Source organism: Pyxicephalus adspersus, chromosome 5, assembly GCF_032062135.1.
Source record: "Pyxicephalus adspersus chromosome 5, UCB_Pads_2.0, whole genome shotgun sequence".
Lineage (NCBI taxonomy): Eukaryota > Metazoa > Chordata > Amphibia > Anura > Pyxicephalidae > Pyxicephalus > Pyxicephalus adspersus.
In genome coordinates this window covers 11,914,067-11,930,307 of record NC_092862.1, presented here as the reverse complement: position 1 = coordinate 11,930,307, position 16,241 = coordinate 11,914,067, and the positions used below count along the sequence as shown (strand labels likewise).

The 16,241-nt window shown below is 38.8% G+C and overlaps 1 protein-coding gene across 1 annotated transcript in view; it reads right to left on the bottom strand.

Moving 5' to 3' along the window:
• Positions 1 to 16,241, bottom strand: part of LOC140331899 (transient receptor potential cation channel subfamily A member 1-like) — a 64,987-nt gene that overhangs the window by 8,504 nt on the left and 40,242 nt on the right. Inside the window, exons 14-15 of the mRNA XM_072413233.1 lie at positions 5,080 to 5,216; positions 2,439 to 2,590 (exon numbers count right to left, since the gene is read on the bottom strand). Coding sequence (XP_072269334.1) covers positions 2,439 to 2,590; positions 5,080 to 5,216 — 289 coding nt within the window. The remainder of the gene's footprint in view (positions 1 to 2,438; positions 2,591 to 5,079; positions 5,217 to 16,241) is intronic.

The window sequence follows — 16,241 nt, the reverse complement described above, 5'->3', positions numbered from 1 at the left end:
CTCTCCTTCTCTCTTCTCTTTTTTGCCATTCTTATGTATCTCACTTTCTCTTTCTACCCCTCCTCTCCCCTTCTTTCTCTTTCTACCCTTTTTCAATTCCCATCTAAAGCCAATGCTTTAAGGGCATGCAGTCCCCTTGCATATTCCCACCCTCAGTTGGCAACTTGCAGCCCAAGTCCATGCAAAGACAATGCAAATTGCTGCAGGGGTCCCTGCTGGATGGGGACTGTTGAGGGGCCATAGTGCAGCTGTGCCCCAATATGTCCCCATCCCGCTTGCAATTTTTCCAGAAAGTCTTTCAGACCAGTGGTCACCAACCTTATGGACCTCACGGACCACTAAATCCGTGTGTCACTCAAAGGGAAAACTGCCCCCAGAGTGACATGATGCCAGAACCCACCCACTCCCCCATTGCAGGCTCAGACCGGTGATGGGAGAGTGGTTGAGTTGTCTCCATACGGGGGACATGGTCCACCGCACCGGCCAGAGCCGCGGACCACCAACATTTTGGCGACTGCTACTCAGACACTGTACAAATACAGTAGCAGGGCTATTTCAGGATGAAATGAATGAAACATTTTCCATTGACTTTTGGCTTCAGCTCTGCGGCCTGAGCAGCTCAGAGGTCAAAGGCTTTCCATGCCTCCCTTAGGATGACATGCTAGTATGTTTCCTTACTTCCAATCTTGCCCTGTCTTTTCCCTTGCTATTTGTTTTTTTTTTTAAGATAAGGGAAAAAGGAGGATAGAACTGCCTTATTCCGATTCCTGGAAAAAACTCCTACAAAGAACTTCCTGTGAAGTAATGATTATATCACTTCATTAAAATGGCAGCACTCCTTCATCACCTTTCCATGATGATGAACAGGCATACAAGATGGCATATGGATATTATAAATATGGATAAAGCACAAGATAACACAGACTTGCTAGAATGCATGTACAATTTGTAACTTGCAGTATCAGTGTGTAAAGAAAAACACTTTAGATCTGCCTAAAACTTGATTTAAATAAATTGCAAAATATGCCACATGCAGGATTTATCACAACACACTGCAGCTCAGCACACTGTCTAATTAAATACAATGTATTCATTTTTTTCTTGCATTTTTCTGTGTTGGAAAATGCCTTAAAGTTGATGACAGCATAGGCAGTATGAACGGCCCTTTCTCTGAAAACAAGATAAAAATAGATATTAAATATTGAAACACTTATCTTGAACTCCAGCTTGCATCCACCTGCTAGGGGTATATTTATAAATGTTTTCACTCAAGATTCAGTCAAATGTTAAGCAAAATTCATTAATGGATTCAATTGGAAAATGAATAAACAATGAGTAAAAGTTGATTTTGTGGGAAAATTGAGGTGTTGTAATGCATCCTGGATTGCATTATGAACAGGTCTCCATAGAATCAGAATTGGTCTCCACAATACATTACTAGAGTAGAGCTCTGACACTAGATGATTGTGACCCGAGACATGCTACGGTAGACCCCAGATACTGTTTATTGATTTGTCATGATGACAGATTGCTAAACGACCAAGTGAGCATGACTCTTTTGAACTGAACAGCTATCTTTACTCTTTAAAGCAGAACTAAACCCAGTTTATGCTCACCTGTCCCCATTCCGTTGCAGGAGTTGCCGTCTTCTTTGTTCTGTTTCTCTTTCCAATCTTTGACCTTCTTGATTGGCTGAGTCGGGATGACAAAAATGCTGCGTATGTGCTCAGGAGTTCATTCAGTGGCCCTGATTTATTAAAGCTCTCCAAAACTGTCCAGGACTTTCTTGGGTGAAGCTGGGTGATTCAAAAAACCTGGAGTGGATCTGGTCCAGGATTAAGAACATTTCTCAATAAATAGCTAATGCCTTTAGAAAAACTATTCCAGGTTTGCTGGATCACCTAACTTCACCAAAGAGTGTCCTCTCCAGCCTTGGAGAGTTTTAATAAATCAGGGCCAGTCTCTGCACCTGCAGAAGAAGCCAGGATTGCCAGATATTCTGGGAACCAATGCTGAGCTGCGCATGTGCTAATTTCACAGTTGAAGGGAATGATTGAGTTTGTAAGAATGCGTATTGCAGAAATCAGGACATGGCTTGTTATTTTCTGCAATGAAGCCCTGCCTCATCAAAATTTTTTAAAGTGGAACTTTAGTGAAGCCCCAATGATCAACAAGCGTGAAAAAAGAGAGTTATTTAGCCCACTCCTGCAACTCCTTGATGGACCCACATCTTTTTTAGGGCGTTTGCAAGCAGACAGTTTGTATGTTCTAACATTAAACAACAGGCCTTTTTACAGATTTCCCTTTTTTCCCATTTTCTTTTAATGAACTGAAATACCTGTAGAGCAGTATTTTAATCTTTTTGTTTGCAATGCATTCTGTAAAAGTTGAACTTATGAGATGGACACATTGCCTTTGTCACCCTGTAATCCTGTTACCTGGTGGAGCATTAGCCTGCAGGCTGAGACGAATCATCCTTTCCAGAGTCTCCATCCTCTGGTTCATCTGCTGAAGAGCTTCTCTCAATTCCTGCTGACTTGCCATCCACATGGATAATGACTGTGAACTTTCTGAACTCTGTGGCTCAAGCCTGTTGAAAAACAAAACAACAGGGACCTTTAGAAACCAACTCTTTATCTTTAATAGACAGCATAGGCCGAAGTCCCTTCTACAGCTCCCATCTTCAAGGAGCAATTAAGAGTAAATATAGTTCCCTCTAACACAAGTGAGTACATTTTGAGGATCAAGTGTTCTGTACAAAAATTAGTTTCCTAGGGATGGTTATAGTAAAGCAATTTTCAGACGCCTGCTGACCTCTGTTATTGTCAGACTAAATATTTCCAAGTGCTACGAAACTGTTCCCATGACCTTAAAGTGCACCCGCTGCTCTATAAAAAAAAAAATTGGTAAGTGCTGTTTTTGCTTTATTACATGAACACCATTTTCCTAAATTTAATAGTTCAGAAAAATGTTTCTATAGCCATGTAGTGCCGAAATTACTGCTACTTGCTTAGTTAAAAAAAATATTTGGTAAAGACATTCTACCGATCTCTATACCATCTTTACAGTTTCCTGACATAGAAGAAGTAGTATACTTACTCCTCTGTTGGCCTGTGTCCCTACCTTTCAACATAGTCCTGATGGATCTGATGGGAACCCATGATGGGAAACCCAATGGCCAACCGAAAGTATTCACACAACAAACTGACAACGCTGCTGCTAATTGCTAGGCAGTGGCTTAGCATTGTCAGCCTGTGATAGAAACAGCTGTTAGAGGCAGATTCTCCACTTTCAATGAATTCAGAAATACTTTTTTCTTTTGCTCAGAATATATGTAGAAAGTGAGACATGATTCCACATATACTGCAAAATAGATTAGGGTTTACATACACTTTTAGGTGTAAACTGGTATGTGCTCACATTTGTTCTGGTAAATATATCATTGAATTTTAATATATCTGTTCAATAATGTGCTGATAATGTTACAACGAATGTACAAACATTGGTAAGATTGCTGAGTTCTGTGCCCTAATGAGCACCTCCTACATTTGTTATGAAGATGAGAAGAGTAGGAGGTGGTATGTAGTCCTAACACCCCTCCTGACCTAAGGTGACAGTGCTGCTTCTTTGCAGATAAAATACAGTCACTGTACAGGAAGTGTGTTGCTGGAAGGATCCCCAGCTGAAAATAACAGAAAAAAAGCCTGTTAAAAGAAAATTAATTCAGCCACTGCCACCACCAAGAATTGTTAAGCTATAATATAATAAAGCAAAAAATACCTAGAATGTTTTTCAAAAAAAAGCAGAAGATATATGCTTTCTATATTTGAAAAAAAAACAATTAACCAGTCTGTTTGAAATTTTTTTTTTAAGAACAGTGAGTTACACACAAGCAGCTTAGTGGCGGAATTCCCATGTGCATTAGGAGGAATGAAGTCATTCTGGCCCAGCAAACCAAGAGGGAAGAACCTGAGTGATTAATATTCTTGAGTTTTGATACATTTTAATTTGGGAGATTCCACCAGCATTTTCCATATGCAGGTGGTACCAATGAATATTCCAAAAAGGCACCAAATTCCTTCAAGCCTCAATAAATCAGGGCAGCTCTATTCTTAAAACATAGAGCCTGATTTATTAAAGCGCTCCAAGGCTGGAGAAGATATACTTTCTTCAGTAAACCTGGGTGATCCAGCAACCTGGAATTGATTTCCTAAAAGTCATTAGCTAATTGATAGCAAATGTTTTAAATCCGGGACAAGATCCATTATAGGTTTGCTGAATCACCCAAGTTCACTGATGAAAGTGTATCTTCTTTAGCTATTGCGATATTTAATAAATCAGACCCTACTGTAACTCACAGCCTTTTATGTTGCTGAGACCTACAAACCTCTACCCAGACTGTGACATAACATGACACATAATAAGTAATTGTTTCCAAAGGATTCTCTAGGAATTTCAGTGGGTTTCTAACAGCTTAAAAACACCTGTTGGTTGTTTATATTAGAAGGCTGGCAGGCTGCCTAGATTATGCAGTAATAAAAGTAATAAAGTAGGTTCATACGTCCCTTGGGATGGAGTGATTCTGTGCAGCACCCGGCTAGGTCACCTACACCGCAATGCTGGTTTTTAAAGAAGTAGCATCTACACCAATATGTACCTCTCACTGTGGCCCCCATTCATTCTCTATTGGGTTGCAGCGGAGAGATGCTAAATGTAGAGTCTTCCCCGAGGCAATGGTAACCGCATCACAACCTCATGGCCAGTGTGAACATTGGGGAAAGAACCAGTGTTGTCGAATTTGATAATGATTTGATCACAATATTTTTAGAATGAGCTCTTACATTGCCTGTTTAGAATACACAAATCATTTAGCGTGCATGATGAGCACCGGTCCACTTTAAGAATTACGATACTTCCCATTATTTAAACATGAAAACCTTTTCTGTTACCATCTTATAATTACTCCATGCCTCTCTACAGGAAACTAGTCACTTTTTCAGCATTAAAACTTCATGCAGAGAAGCAGATTCATCCCACGAGTGGCGTTCGCTGTCTCAAATGCGTTTCATAGTGACGTACCTCTGCAGGCTATTGGTCTGTTGAGGTTTTGAGCTGGATTTCGTGTTTCCATGGTTACACCTCTTTTTTTGCATGCCGGCTAACTCGCTCTTCAGTTTCCTCTCTTTGACTATCTGCACCAGTTCCCCCAGTTCTTCCTGTAGGAGAGAAAGTAGGTTGTTGCTGTGATCGGGCACTGGAGAGTAGTCTGAATACATTAGCCAAGAGGAAAGAGAATTCATACATTTTTCAATAGTCTCTACCCACCAGAACATCACAGAGACTTGATAAAGAGGAATATTTCATGGTATTTAGACTAAACGCTGATGAGGGGGAGAAGAAGGAGCTGACAATCTGAATACAAGAGTTGGATTTGTAGTCACTTGATAATTATGTAAAAGAAAAAGATGTTTTTATTTGGAGGTTCTGTCTTGAACAATTGCCCTAGATGAATGGAGTTTGTTGGAAACTGATAAAAACAAGTACATAACTTTTTGAAGCAACTGGGAAATCATACAATTGTAGCTAAAATTATGCTTGTACAAAAGCAAAAAGCAGGCTTGCTGCAGTAAATTCTTAAAGGGAATATTCACTTTGACAAGAACTATTTTAAAGCCTTTACAACCACAAAGTGAATTGCCTAAAATTGTAAATGAACTTTTTATTATTAATAAACCGTATTTATATAGCGATATGGAATGGTGGGTAAGTAGTGATGGTTTAAGAGACAGAAGAAGACGGGTAGGTGAGTTTGAAAAGATGGGTTTTAAGAGCTCTTTTGAAATGAGCACAAAGTAGGAGCAAGGCAAATAGGACAAGGAAGACAATTGCAGAGAACTTAATGAAATAAAATATAATGCAGAGTAGTAGGAAAGGCCTGAAAAGTAGCTTAAAGAGACACTATCACTTTGTTCATTCTGGGTACAGTGGCAATGCCTTTGATAGCCCACGTGCCCAGCGTTGTTCACTCATTGGTTGGTATTCCGTTGCTGCCTCCCCACACTTGGTTGCAGTGTTTGGACCTAGGAGCAGTATGTAATAGTTTCCTATGTCTTTGAGCAGGGACAGTGGACAGACCCTTCCAACGAACAAATAACTGGACAAGAAGGATAATGGAAAAATAAGGCTGTCAGTTAAGTAACAGATACCCCCATTACCTACAATTCAGATTATTAGGAGTGCAATAGGCACAGAAGCTGCTCTGTTTACGTTCTGTATAGTGGCATTATTCGATTATGTTATTTACTATTTTGTTGCAGGAACATAAAGGGTATTGCTGGACAACCACCAGATCATAGGTTACTGCCAAGGCTCCCTTGTGAATGATACAATTCCGCAAGACTCACACTTCTACCTGTCCTTGTGGCACTGCAGAGGATAAAGATTGGTGTGCAAATACAAACATTGGATAGAAGCAAAGTGCTGGACAGAATACCTGTTCTATAAGCTAATGTGTTTGTACACTGCACTACAGTTCTTTTTCTCTCATCTCAGAACGCATTTTTTGGTCAAATTAAATGTGACAATGTGACGCCCAAAGCAGAAGTAAGAAATTATGTCAGACTACATTTACCAGAATCCCAGTATTACGATTGCATTATAGTAGAAATTTTGTATATTTAAAGCAGACCTAAGCTAAAATTTTTACCTTGCATAAAAGGGTAGTCAACCTTGTTATATAAGGTAAAAATCACCTTCTGTTTTTTTGGGGGGGAATTAAAACCCTTTATGTTTTGATTGCCACAACAATAAAGGTAGAATGGGAGCGCAGAGCCTCTTAGAATACATACGTCATGCATCCCAGGAGGCTTTTGGCTGCTCTATCTGTGCATGCCCAATTTCGGGCATTTGAAAAAGAAGTTTTTTTCAATGGAATAAAAAAAATGCCGATCTCACGCATGCCCAATGAGATCAGCAGCACTCCTTTTTTCCCCATCTAACTATGTAGGAAGAAGAAGGAAGAAGGGGAAAGGAAATGGCAGCGCCCAATGCTTTCTCAGAGGGTCTAAGGCTGATACCGGGACGATGCAGGGCCGACCCAGGAAACCTCCAGAGGGATGGACTGATCTGCAAAGGTAATGGTGAGTGAGATCTCTTTTTTAACAGTTTACTTCTGCCTTAAATACTATTAATATTACATTGTATTTATATAGTGCCAACATATAACACAGAACTGTACATTAAACAGGGGTAGCAAATGATGGACAGTTACAAACAATGACACAAGAGGTGGAGAGGACCCTGCCCTAAAAAGCTTACAATCTATGAGATACATATTCACAAATTGTAAAATTAGGCTAACATTCACTATGCAATGAAAATGAGTCAACAATAATTATGTTGCATCATAAATTATATTATATTTCACAATAATCTGTTATCTGTATCTTATGGACTTGGACATATGTTACTTATATTTCACAATTTAAATGAATATGAAATAGATATGGTCCTGACCCTTTATTATTCTACATGGAACCTTGTGAAAACAACTTATATTACAGCTACATAAGTTGCAATTTAAAGCACGATTATGCCCACCACTTGGATCCTGCTTTGTAGGTGAGGATGCCAAGGGCCCAACCATACCCCAAAAGTCAGATGAAAGAAGCCACACCAGCTGATGGGAGAAAGAAAGGTAAGGTAAGTTTAACCCTTGCAGTATGAGGGTTGCCCCATTGCAAGGAAAGTTTTTTTTTTCAATCCAGCAGTTTAGCTTTAGGACTCAACTATTCTTGGATGTGTGTCAGCTTTTGCTTAGTTTGCAGAGGCTGTTAATTAGCCTGCAGTGTCTTTTTTGTGTCAAGCCTTGTTTTAATCATTACATCAGAAATTAATTGCAGTATTGTGAATGAGGCAATAGCAATCAACAGAAATACTCAAATGAGATTTAAGAGGATAAGCGGAGAAAAAGCCTGACTTATGAATCTCAATTAGGTCATAAAAGAAATTAATTAAGATCAGAGACTTCCACTTTGAAATTGCTAACAATTACATTGGTGCATTTTGGGTGAGAAGCTTAGCATTTGTGATGCATGGGATACACCTGGATGATATCAGCTGATTATGATGCAGGCTGAGTACAAATCTATATTACGTGGCTTGTTTAGGTATTATCCCATCCGTTGATATTCTGTGGGAGTTAGATGTTAAGGTGTATCTGTCTGTGCTTTTATTAGGTAATCAGCTTGGAAAACAATCTATTGGCTAAAATTTCCACAGCAATTCCAAGGCATTTATTTATATGAAGACCTGACTCAGCTCCAGATCAGCCCCTGATCAGGGGTGGCGCAGTAGAGTAATGACTTTAATTTAAAAAGTGATGCTTTGCTATAGGACAGTAAACTTCTAGAAATGTAAATATGTGTAGGTCAATGTTTCCTAACACGGGTTACTTCAGAGGTTGCTAGGGGTTCCTTGACCAATTACCAATTTGTGACTCTCTGGTCAATTACCACTGATACCAATGATCCTTTTGGCAATCTGTAAGGGTGACATTCTTCCCCATGGCCACCAATGTAAGAGGCATTCTTCCCCCTGACCAAGACACTAATAAACTGTGAGCTATGGACGTACTTACAGCAGGGGTTGCCTGAATACCTCAAAGTTATGTCTAGGGTTCCCCTGAAAAAATTACCTTTACTTTAAATTCTTCCTTAAAATAGTAGTATACTTCCTGTGCCAAGACACTTACTGTATGTGCCATGAACATCATAGCTATCTATCTACAGTGTAAGTTTATCTAAGGCACTGCATTCTTTGACTGCTACTCTCACCAGATTTGGTGAGAGTAGCAGTCTTTTTGCCCACTGTTCATTTTAAGTAGCAAATTGTGTCTGAGGTCCATCAATGCAAGGATCTCCCTGTTTCTGTTCTATTATTTCTGTGGACTTTCTCCTTCTCTCTTACTTCTTCTGTATCCCACCAGTCATTCAGGATGCAGCTCCGAAATCAGGAAACAAAAACCTTGGTCCTGTACCATGATAGCCACCTCCACACAGAGACACAGTTCAGAACATGGCAAGGGGGATGTTAGCCAACAGGTTATACTGGTAACTGGCCTTTACCCTTTGCTTACCTTTTTAAGGCACAGCTTCTTCATTTCAGGTCCTTGCTAATTGTTCAGGCAATCCTTTAAGCAATCAGTCCACCTAAAAGTAGTATTTTAGGTCTCAGGGGGGCCTGTTCAGTGATGGTCCTGATAATCTTACTGCAATAATTCCTGACTGTAGTTCTTTAGTTCTTGCCCATTTTCTCATGTTCCAGTGTGTCCTGTTTCATTCCACTTTAAAAAAAAATTGGGCATAAGGCAGGTTCCTATAGAAGAAAAGGATGGGCAATGTCCCTTCTACAATAAATATTCTTACCTGCCTCATCACTGCTCATCTGTCAAAATTCCATGGATTACCCCAAATACCTGGTAATCTTGCCTTCCATTGTACATGGCCAGCAAATCAAGATGGCTGAAGATCAGAATGTGGAAGAGAAGAAGGGAGGAGATGGTGGCGCCAGAAACGGAATGGGTAAAAGTGAGAATCTCCAGGGTTTAGTTCAACTGTAAAAGCTAACTGCGATGTGAATATATTTTACGACTTCAAGAACTTGTTTAATGAATCCTTGAGATGCACACAGGTAACTACCTGAGATTTTTTGTTTTAGTGCACCAATCCACTATGGAACTTCATACTTGCTAAATTTTTACATTGAAAAATGCCAATATTAAGAAATGATTTTTTATCCTCCCATCAGAATATATAACCTGTATGAATGTGACTGGTGATCAAAAAAACAGAGAGAATGAGAGAGGAAGTTACTTAGCACAGATTTTAGAAAGTATGCTCTTACTGTCCTCCTATTGTACTGTCCTATTCATTTAGTTTTTAAGTCAGAGAATACCTGTCCTGCAAATTACACTTTTGTAGATTGGTAGCCCTTTACTATATCTGAGGTTACAGAAGATCTCCAGGCAAAAACAGTGAAAAAAAAACTTACATTTTAAAAAAATAACTTCTGTTCAGAGCTGTCGCCTATAGTAATTCTATTTAATCAAAAGATTTTCTATGAAAGGAAGTCCGGCCATTATGTACCCAACCCCAGCCTGATTGGACAGAGAGCTAGCAGCAAAGCAATGAGCTATTCTCTTTCTCTTGTGTTGCGCCTTCCTCTGCTTATCATAACGTTGCTTCAACCAGACCTCTAGAGTCCTACTTATGTCAAATTCAGCTAGTAACACTTCTTGTATGAAATAAAATATATTAAATATTGCTTCCCAATCTATTTCTTTAGCTTTAATCTTTTTTTTTTAATATTAGCATGGAGGTACAAAGGGAGTACAATACAACCCAGAAAATTCACATTGAGGTGTCCAAAGTTTGAAAAACTCTGCTGTAGATCTCCCATTCTCAAATCTGTCCTCAAGGACAATCACTATGAATCAAGTTATCACATGCTCAAAGCAGATTTTCTGGTTTGAATTTAAGCTTGACTAATTGATTCATTAAGTGTTAATTAGGGAAGCATTGAGATGCTTGCCTGGTAGTTGCCCTTTGGGAACTTGGCAACACAGAGGCGTGCCGGCTATTTTACAAATGCAACTAGGAGAGCTGTTAAGGGACTACGGATATTAAGTTGGGGCAAGTTCACAGCCTTTATCTTTGGTATGACTTTGCAAACCAAAAAGGTTATAATGCTATGACATTAATAAAGGGCTGTGTTTATTTAAAACATTATAAATATTCAATAGGTTCAATACAAACATGGTAACTACCCACGATTGACTTGGTTTTAACATTTTGTAATCCCCTATACAGTTGCACTCGGAAATGGAGAGGGATGGCACCAACAGAAGTTAAGTAAGTTTGCCATATGTTCTTACAAACTCCTAGTGCTGTGACCTATTGGTACCCATTGTCTCTATGGGTGATCCAAGACCACATAGCAAAAACTAAAACAAATACACTAATGGACCAATTTATTAAAAACTGCTCATCACGAAAAACATTTTTTTTCCATTTATTTTTTTTGGATCACTATTTTCGTAATGACACAAATATGAAAGGGCGATCGTGCTTTTTGGTGGTGATCAGCAATTGATCGATTTACCCAGGGGCAGGACATAGGGAGGTGTGAAGTGTGCTGCTACCCCAGACCCTCCACAGCCAACAAAGGCCACCACAGGGTCAGTTCTACACTGTGGCCCACTGTTGGCTACGTCCGCTACTGGCTGCACCATATGTAACCCAAATCGCTAATCATAAAATCCATTCCCGTCAATTCTCACTGATCAACAGTTTTTCCAGCTGCTTTTTACCAATTACAAAAGTGGAGAAAAGCATTAAAAAGGGTAGAATTCATACCAACCAAATATAGATAAAAAAATGGTTGATTCTTTTGAATTGCAGCAGAATATCTGGTGTTGACAATACAATAGCAAAGTATGTTAATATTGTGTATTTATATAGCGCCAACAGATTCTGCAGGACTTCGCAGCATACAAAGTCATGTTGTCCTGTTACAGGTTTAAACCAGTATGGGACATTATTTTTCTTCTTAATGGAGCTTCCAAAAAATCTAAATAAAAACACGGGTAGCCCACATGCTTTACATATTTCTAACTTTTGTCTTCACTGCAGTTTTCCTTTAAGGCCATGACATGATTACATTACATGTGTTAAAAATCATTATGTGAGCAACTTCGTCAAAGTGTGTCACCCATGGTTTGGCTCATGATCAGAAGTTAATTAAAGTCTCTTTGAAGTGCAATTTGAATAATCTCTGTGGCGTTCACAATCAGTAAAGATTTCAGCATGTTGTTTCCCTGATCATTTCTATTCTCTGCCAAACGCTTTCATCTTCTCCAGCACCCTTCCTCAGCCCTCCCCAATGTTAAATGAAAACATTGGCCTTGCTCTTTCTTTTCATCCTGTGTGGCAGCAATGATACAGCGTAACAAGGGATCCCAATATTTAAAGAGGTGCCAATATAAAAACCATGATATAGCCCTAACACAAACTGCTACATCATATTTCTGTGTATTAAATTGCCATGTATTTAAAGCAAACCTTAACCAATCTTTCTTTTAATTGGTCTCATCTTTGCCATATTCTGAAACCTAAATAATATTGTTTAACAAGTGCACAGTGACTTCTCACCTTGCTCACCAGAGATGCAGAATGTGTTGTCTCTATTTCATGGTGGCTACCATATTGCTTTCTGCAATTTCTTACAATGCCTATATATCTGACACATTTTTCTAACTCTAAATGGATATTATTTTTACTCCAAACTCCTCTGGGATAAAAATATTTGCTTAACTTTAAAGCACTAGAATAATAATCAATATTTTGATTTTTCATTTTCATTTTTTTTATTTTCACTTACTAGAACACCTACAAACCTGGTACAAAACTCTTGCTGCCTTGTTTGCCGTCAGTGGCCCTGTGTCTATTCCTTAAGTTAGTTAACCTGTGTGTTTTCTGATATTTACTAATGCTACCTCCTTGCTTTCTTCCTGCCAGTTTAAGTATTGAAGACACATGTTGACTCTCCTCTTATTAGTGCCTTCGTATTTGATGAAGAACTAGTGGCCACCACTGTCTCTGCATTTTTTGTCATTGAGGACTTGTCCACATTTTAGGGCAAGAGCACCCGAAGACTGGAGCTCCATCTGCTGATTGTCAGAAGAATTAATCTCTAATATATACTCCTTGAAAAAAAAGAACATTTTGAGCCTGATTTATATAAACTCTCCAAGGCTGGAGAGAATAAACTTTCATCAGTGAACCTGGGTGATCCAGCAAACATGGAATGGATCTGGTTCTGGATTAAAAACATTTGCTAGCAAATTGCAAATGTCTTTGAAAAAACCCATTCCAAGTTTGCTGGATCACCCAGCTTCACTGATGAAAGTGTATTATCTCCAGAATTGGAGAGCCTTAATAATTCAAGGCCAATGCGTCTATATATGGGGAGAAGGGGCACACATACAGTTTGTAATTTTGTTCAGGTTGTTTTGATCGGAGTTCAAATGATAGTGCTCTGAAATGGGACCATTACATAAGCCAGCAAAACTGACGTCTACTGAAAGCACAGGCTTAATCCTCCATCCCAAAGGACTATGATGCGAAGAGAAAAGGGAATTTGCTGGGGAATAAACTAGTCAACTTTTCTAGCTCAAAGGCATAATACAAGTGAATAAATTAATTATGGATAGAAAAAAATTCACAAGTAAGCATGTCAAAAACTAGAGATGTATATGTCTGTATCTGCATTTTTTTCTTACATTATTGACAGGGTCCCTTGTGATGATATAAGTTCATGACAGGGTCTGTAGCATGTAAAATACAAATTTTTCCTTTCTTTTACCTGTATTTTTGCCATAAGCTAATGACAGGGTCTCTTTAAAATATTCTAGCAAGGCAAACACAGTGACTTCTTCTAAAAGACAAGATCATTTTTCAAGTATGATCTTTTAATAAAGCAATTTTAGGATCCAATGCAGATCAGGATAAATTGCTTGAAAAAGTTCCTTTAGGAATCCGCTGAACAGCCAGACTCATCGCTGCTGAAGTGATGCACTGACAAAACACTTCCCACTCTCACAGGCTTCTTGGAAAATGCTGATGAATTGTCAAAACATGGTTTAACACTACCGCTACATGCAATTTGTTAACAGAGGTTTAAAAATGTAATCCCACCTCTGTTTACGTCACTTATCATTTCTACATTTAAAGCAGTCATGTACCTAAAATCTAAAGTTTGGCAGTCTAACGAGAATTTATTCTAATAGTCTAATATTACAAATCTAACAGAAATAAAATGTACCCATTGCACATTATTTCTGATTTGAAGCAGCAAATTACTTATGGGATGGGATAGGCTATGTTCACACTGGCCATGAGGTTGCGGTTCGTTTACTGCTTCCTCATGCCAGGGAATATGCAGCTTCCTCTGGCAGCAGCTCCATAGAGAGTGAATGGAAAGTGCTGTGAAATATGCAGACATTAGTTATTTAGGAACCAGTTTGGCAGTGCAAGTGACCAAGCAGCTGGCAAGGCGCTAGCAGCAGGGAGCTGCACAGGATTGCTCGATACCAAAACAGGTCTTAACAGGTCCCTTACTTTACCAGTGGCATCAGGAGGCTGGGACTAGAAACAGAAAAAGCTCCCTCTTCAAAACTTACACCTCCACTAATAAGTTTGCTACACAATCCTTTGAAATTAATGACGAACTGGACCTTGGCAAAACAACAGCCACCTAATGCCTACTGCCAGTAGTTTTGTTTTTAACGCCAACTTGTAATGTTTAAAGGTTTAGGATGAGTAAGGACTAGGTCTGCTTTAAAATAGTTTGACTTGTTAGAAACCTATGTATTATCTGTTGATAAAGTAGAAGGCTGATTTTTGAAGCATTTGAGTATTCTGCAACAGCGGTCACCAATCAGCGGTCCATGCACCACTGGTGGTCTACAAGAAAATTTTGGTGGTCCACAGAAAAATTTGGACATTATTTGCAATTTTTATGTTTTATTTATAATAAAACAAAAATATTATTCTAATAAATTCTTATATTCTGAAAGACAATTTTCACCTTTATATTGCACTAAATTCACAAACTGTCCTAGAGACAGAAAAACAAGAGAGGCGCAGCGTGACGTCAGTGGAGCTAAACTAAAGTTGTATGAGGCAACCGTTGCCGAGACGTATGCTTCAGTATTGTTTCCACCATTACAACAGTCACCCCACTCTGTGAATACCGATTCTCATCCCATTGTTTAATTTTGTTTATTTCTCAGATGCTCTTTTAGGTAAGTATGACCCTAACTTTTATTTTCTTTAACTGTTATATTTAATGGCATCAAATAATTTGTCTTTGATAACTATCATTTCTTGTTTGGTCTTAGATTTCAATGAGATAAACCCATAATCAGTGAGAAAAAACAAACAAATATTTTGCATTGCTTTAGTAATACCAAAGATAATACAACTAATGATAATAGTAACAATAGTAATACTTCACTTAACTGTCAGCTGATCAATAAATCAGAGCCTCCACAGTCCTTGTCGGGCACCATTATTATTATATCATTATATCAATTATTATTTTACAAATGTATTTATCTTTTAAAAAAAAAATCATTAATGGCCCGTGGGATTTAAAATTATGAATTTAGTGGTCCATGAGGTCCAAAAGGTTGGCGACGGTTGATCTACAACACACTGTACTGAATTATATTACTGCCCAATCAAACAATGATTAAGGTGGAAATGTAATGTTTGGTGTGGGGTGACAATTGTCAAGCCTCAATATCATTAGGTGAATAAATGAAGGACCTAAAGAGGGCCAACAAGTAGAATTTAAGGAGCCTCTGGGAAATACAAGCAGACCCCACAAGGAGTTTTAGACCTTGCTGTGGAACAGTTCCCAGCTTGTAGGCCTTAAATAGGTCCCATCTGGAAACAGGTGACAGCTAGTAGAAATAAAACAAATAAAGAATTAAGAGGTGGTGTCATGGTCAAAGACAACAGAAAAGGTGGCGGCAGGCAGAAATAGTGGTGATTGGCAAGTCAAAAAGTATCAGAAACTAGAAAAAGGGAATCAAGAGCAGTCATGGGACCTGGAGTCTGGGAAAGGAGTAAGTTTTTCCAAATTGCAACAATTTTAAAAAGGCTTCTTGAGCTTCACAGATGATGATCAGTTTTGAGGGTACACATAAATGTATTAGCATAAAACTAAAACTAAACCTCGGTGGAGCTAAACTAAAAGGGTATTTAAGGAGGAAGGAACAACAGGCATGGAGCCCGAATGAGAAGCGGGTTTATTATGCAAAGACACACACACAGCAGACACCAGCACAGGTTTGGTCCAAAGAGACTGACCTCCGATGTGCAATATATCTAAACTGATCACTGGGAAGACATAAGGTAAAATATTCTTGTAGCTGTGGGGTAGACTAGGGGGAGTGGGACAAGTTTATTGACCAGATGGTAAGTAAAAGGCAGAAGGACAACAGCTAACTATTGGCAAGTAAAGGTTACGCGGACAGAGGAGACTGAGTAGAAGATGTTCAATACAGGAGGTGGATGGTAGAGAGGAGATACAACTGACCGTGGAACTTTTGGGAGAGGGTGAAAGAGCAGAACAGGGGCTGGAGTAAAGAGAGCAGAGACAGCATAAGTAGATTA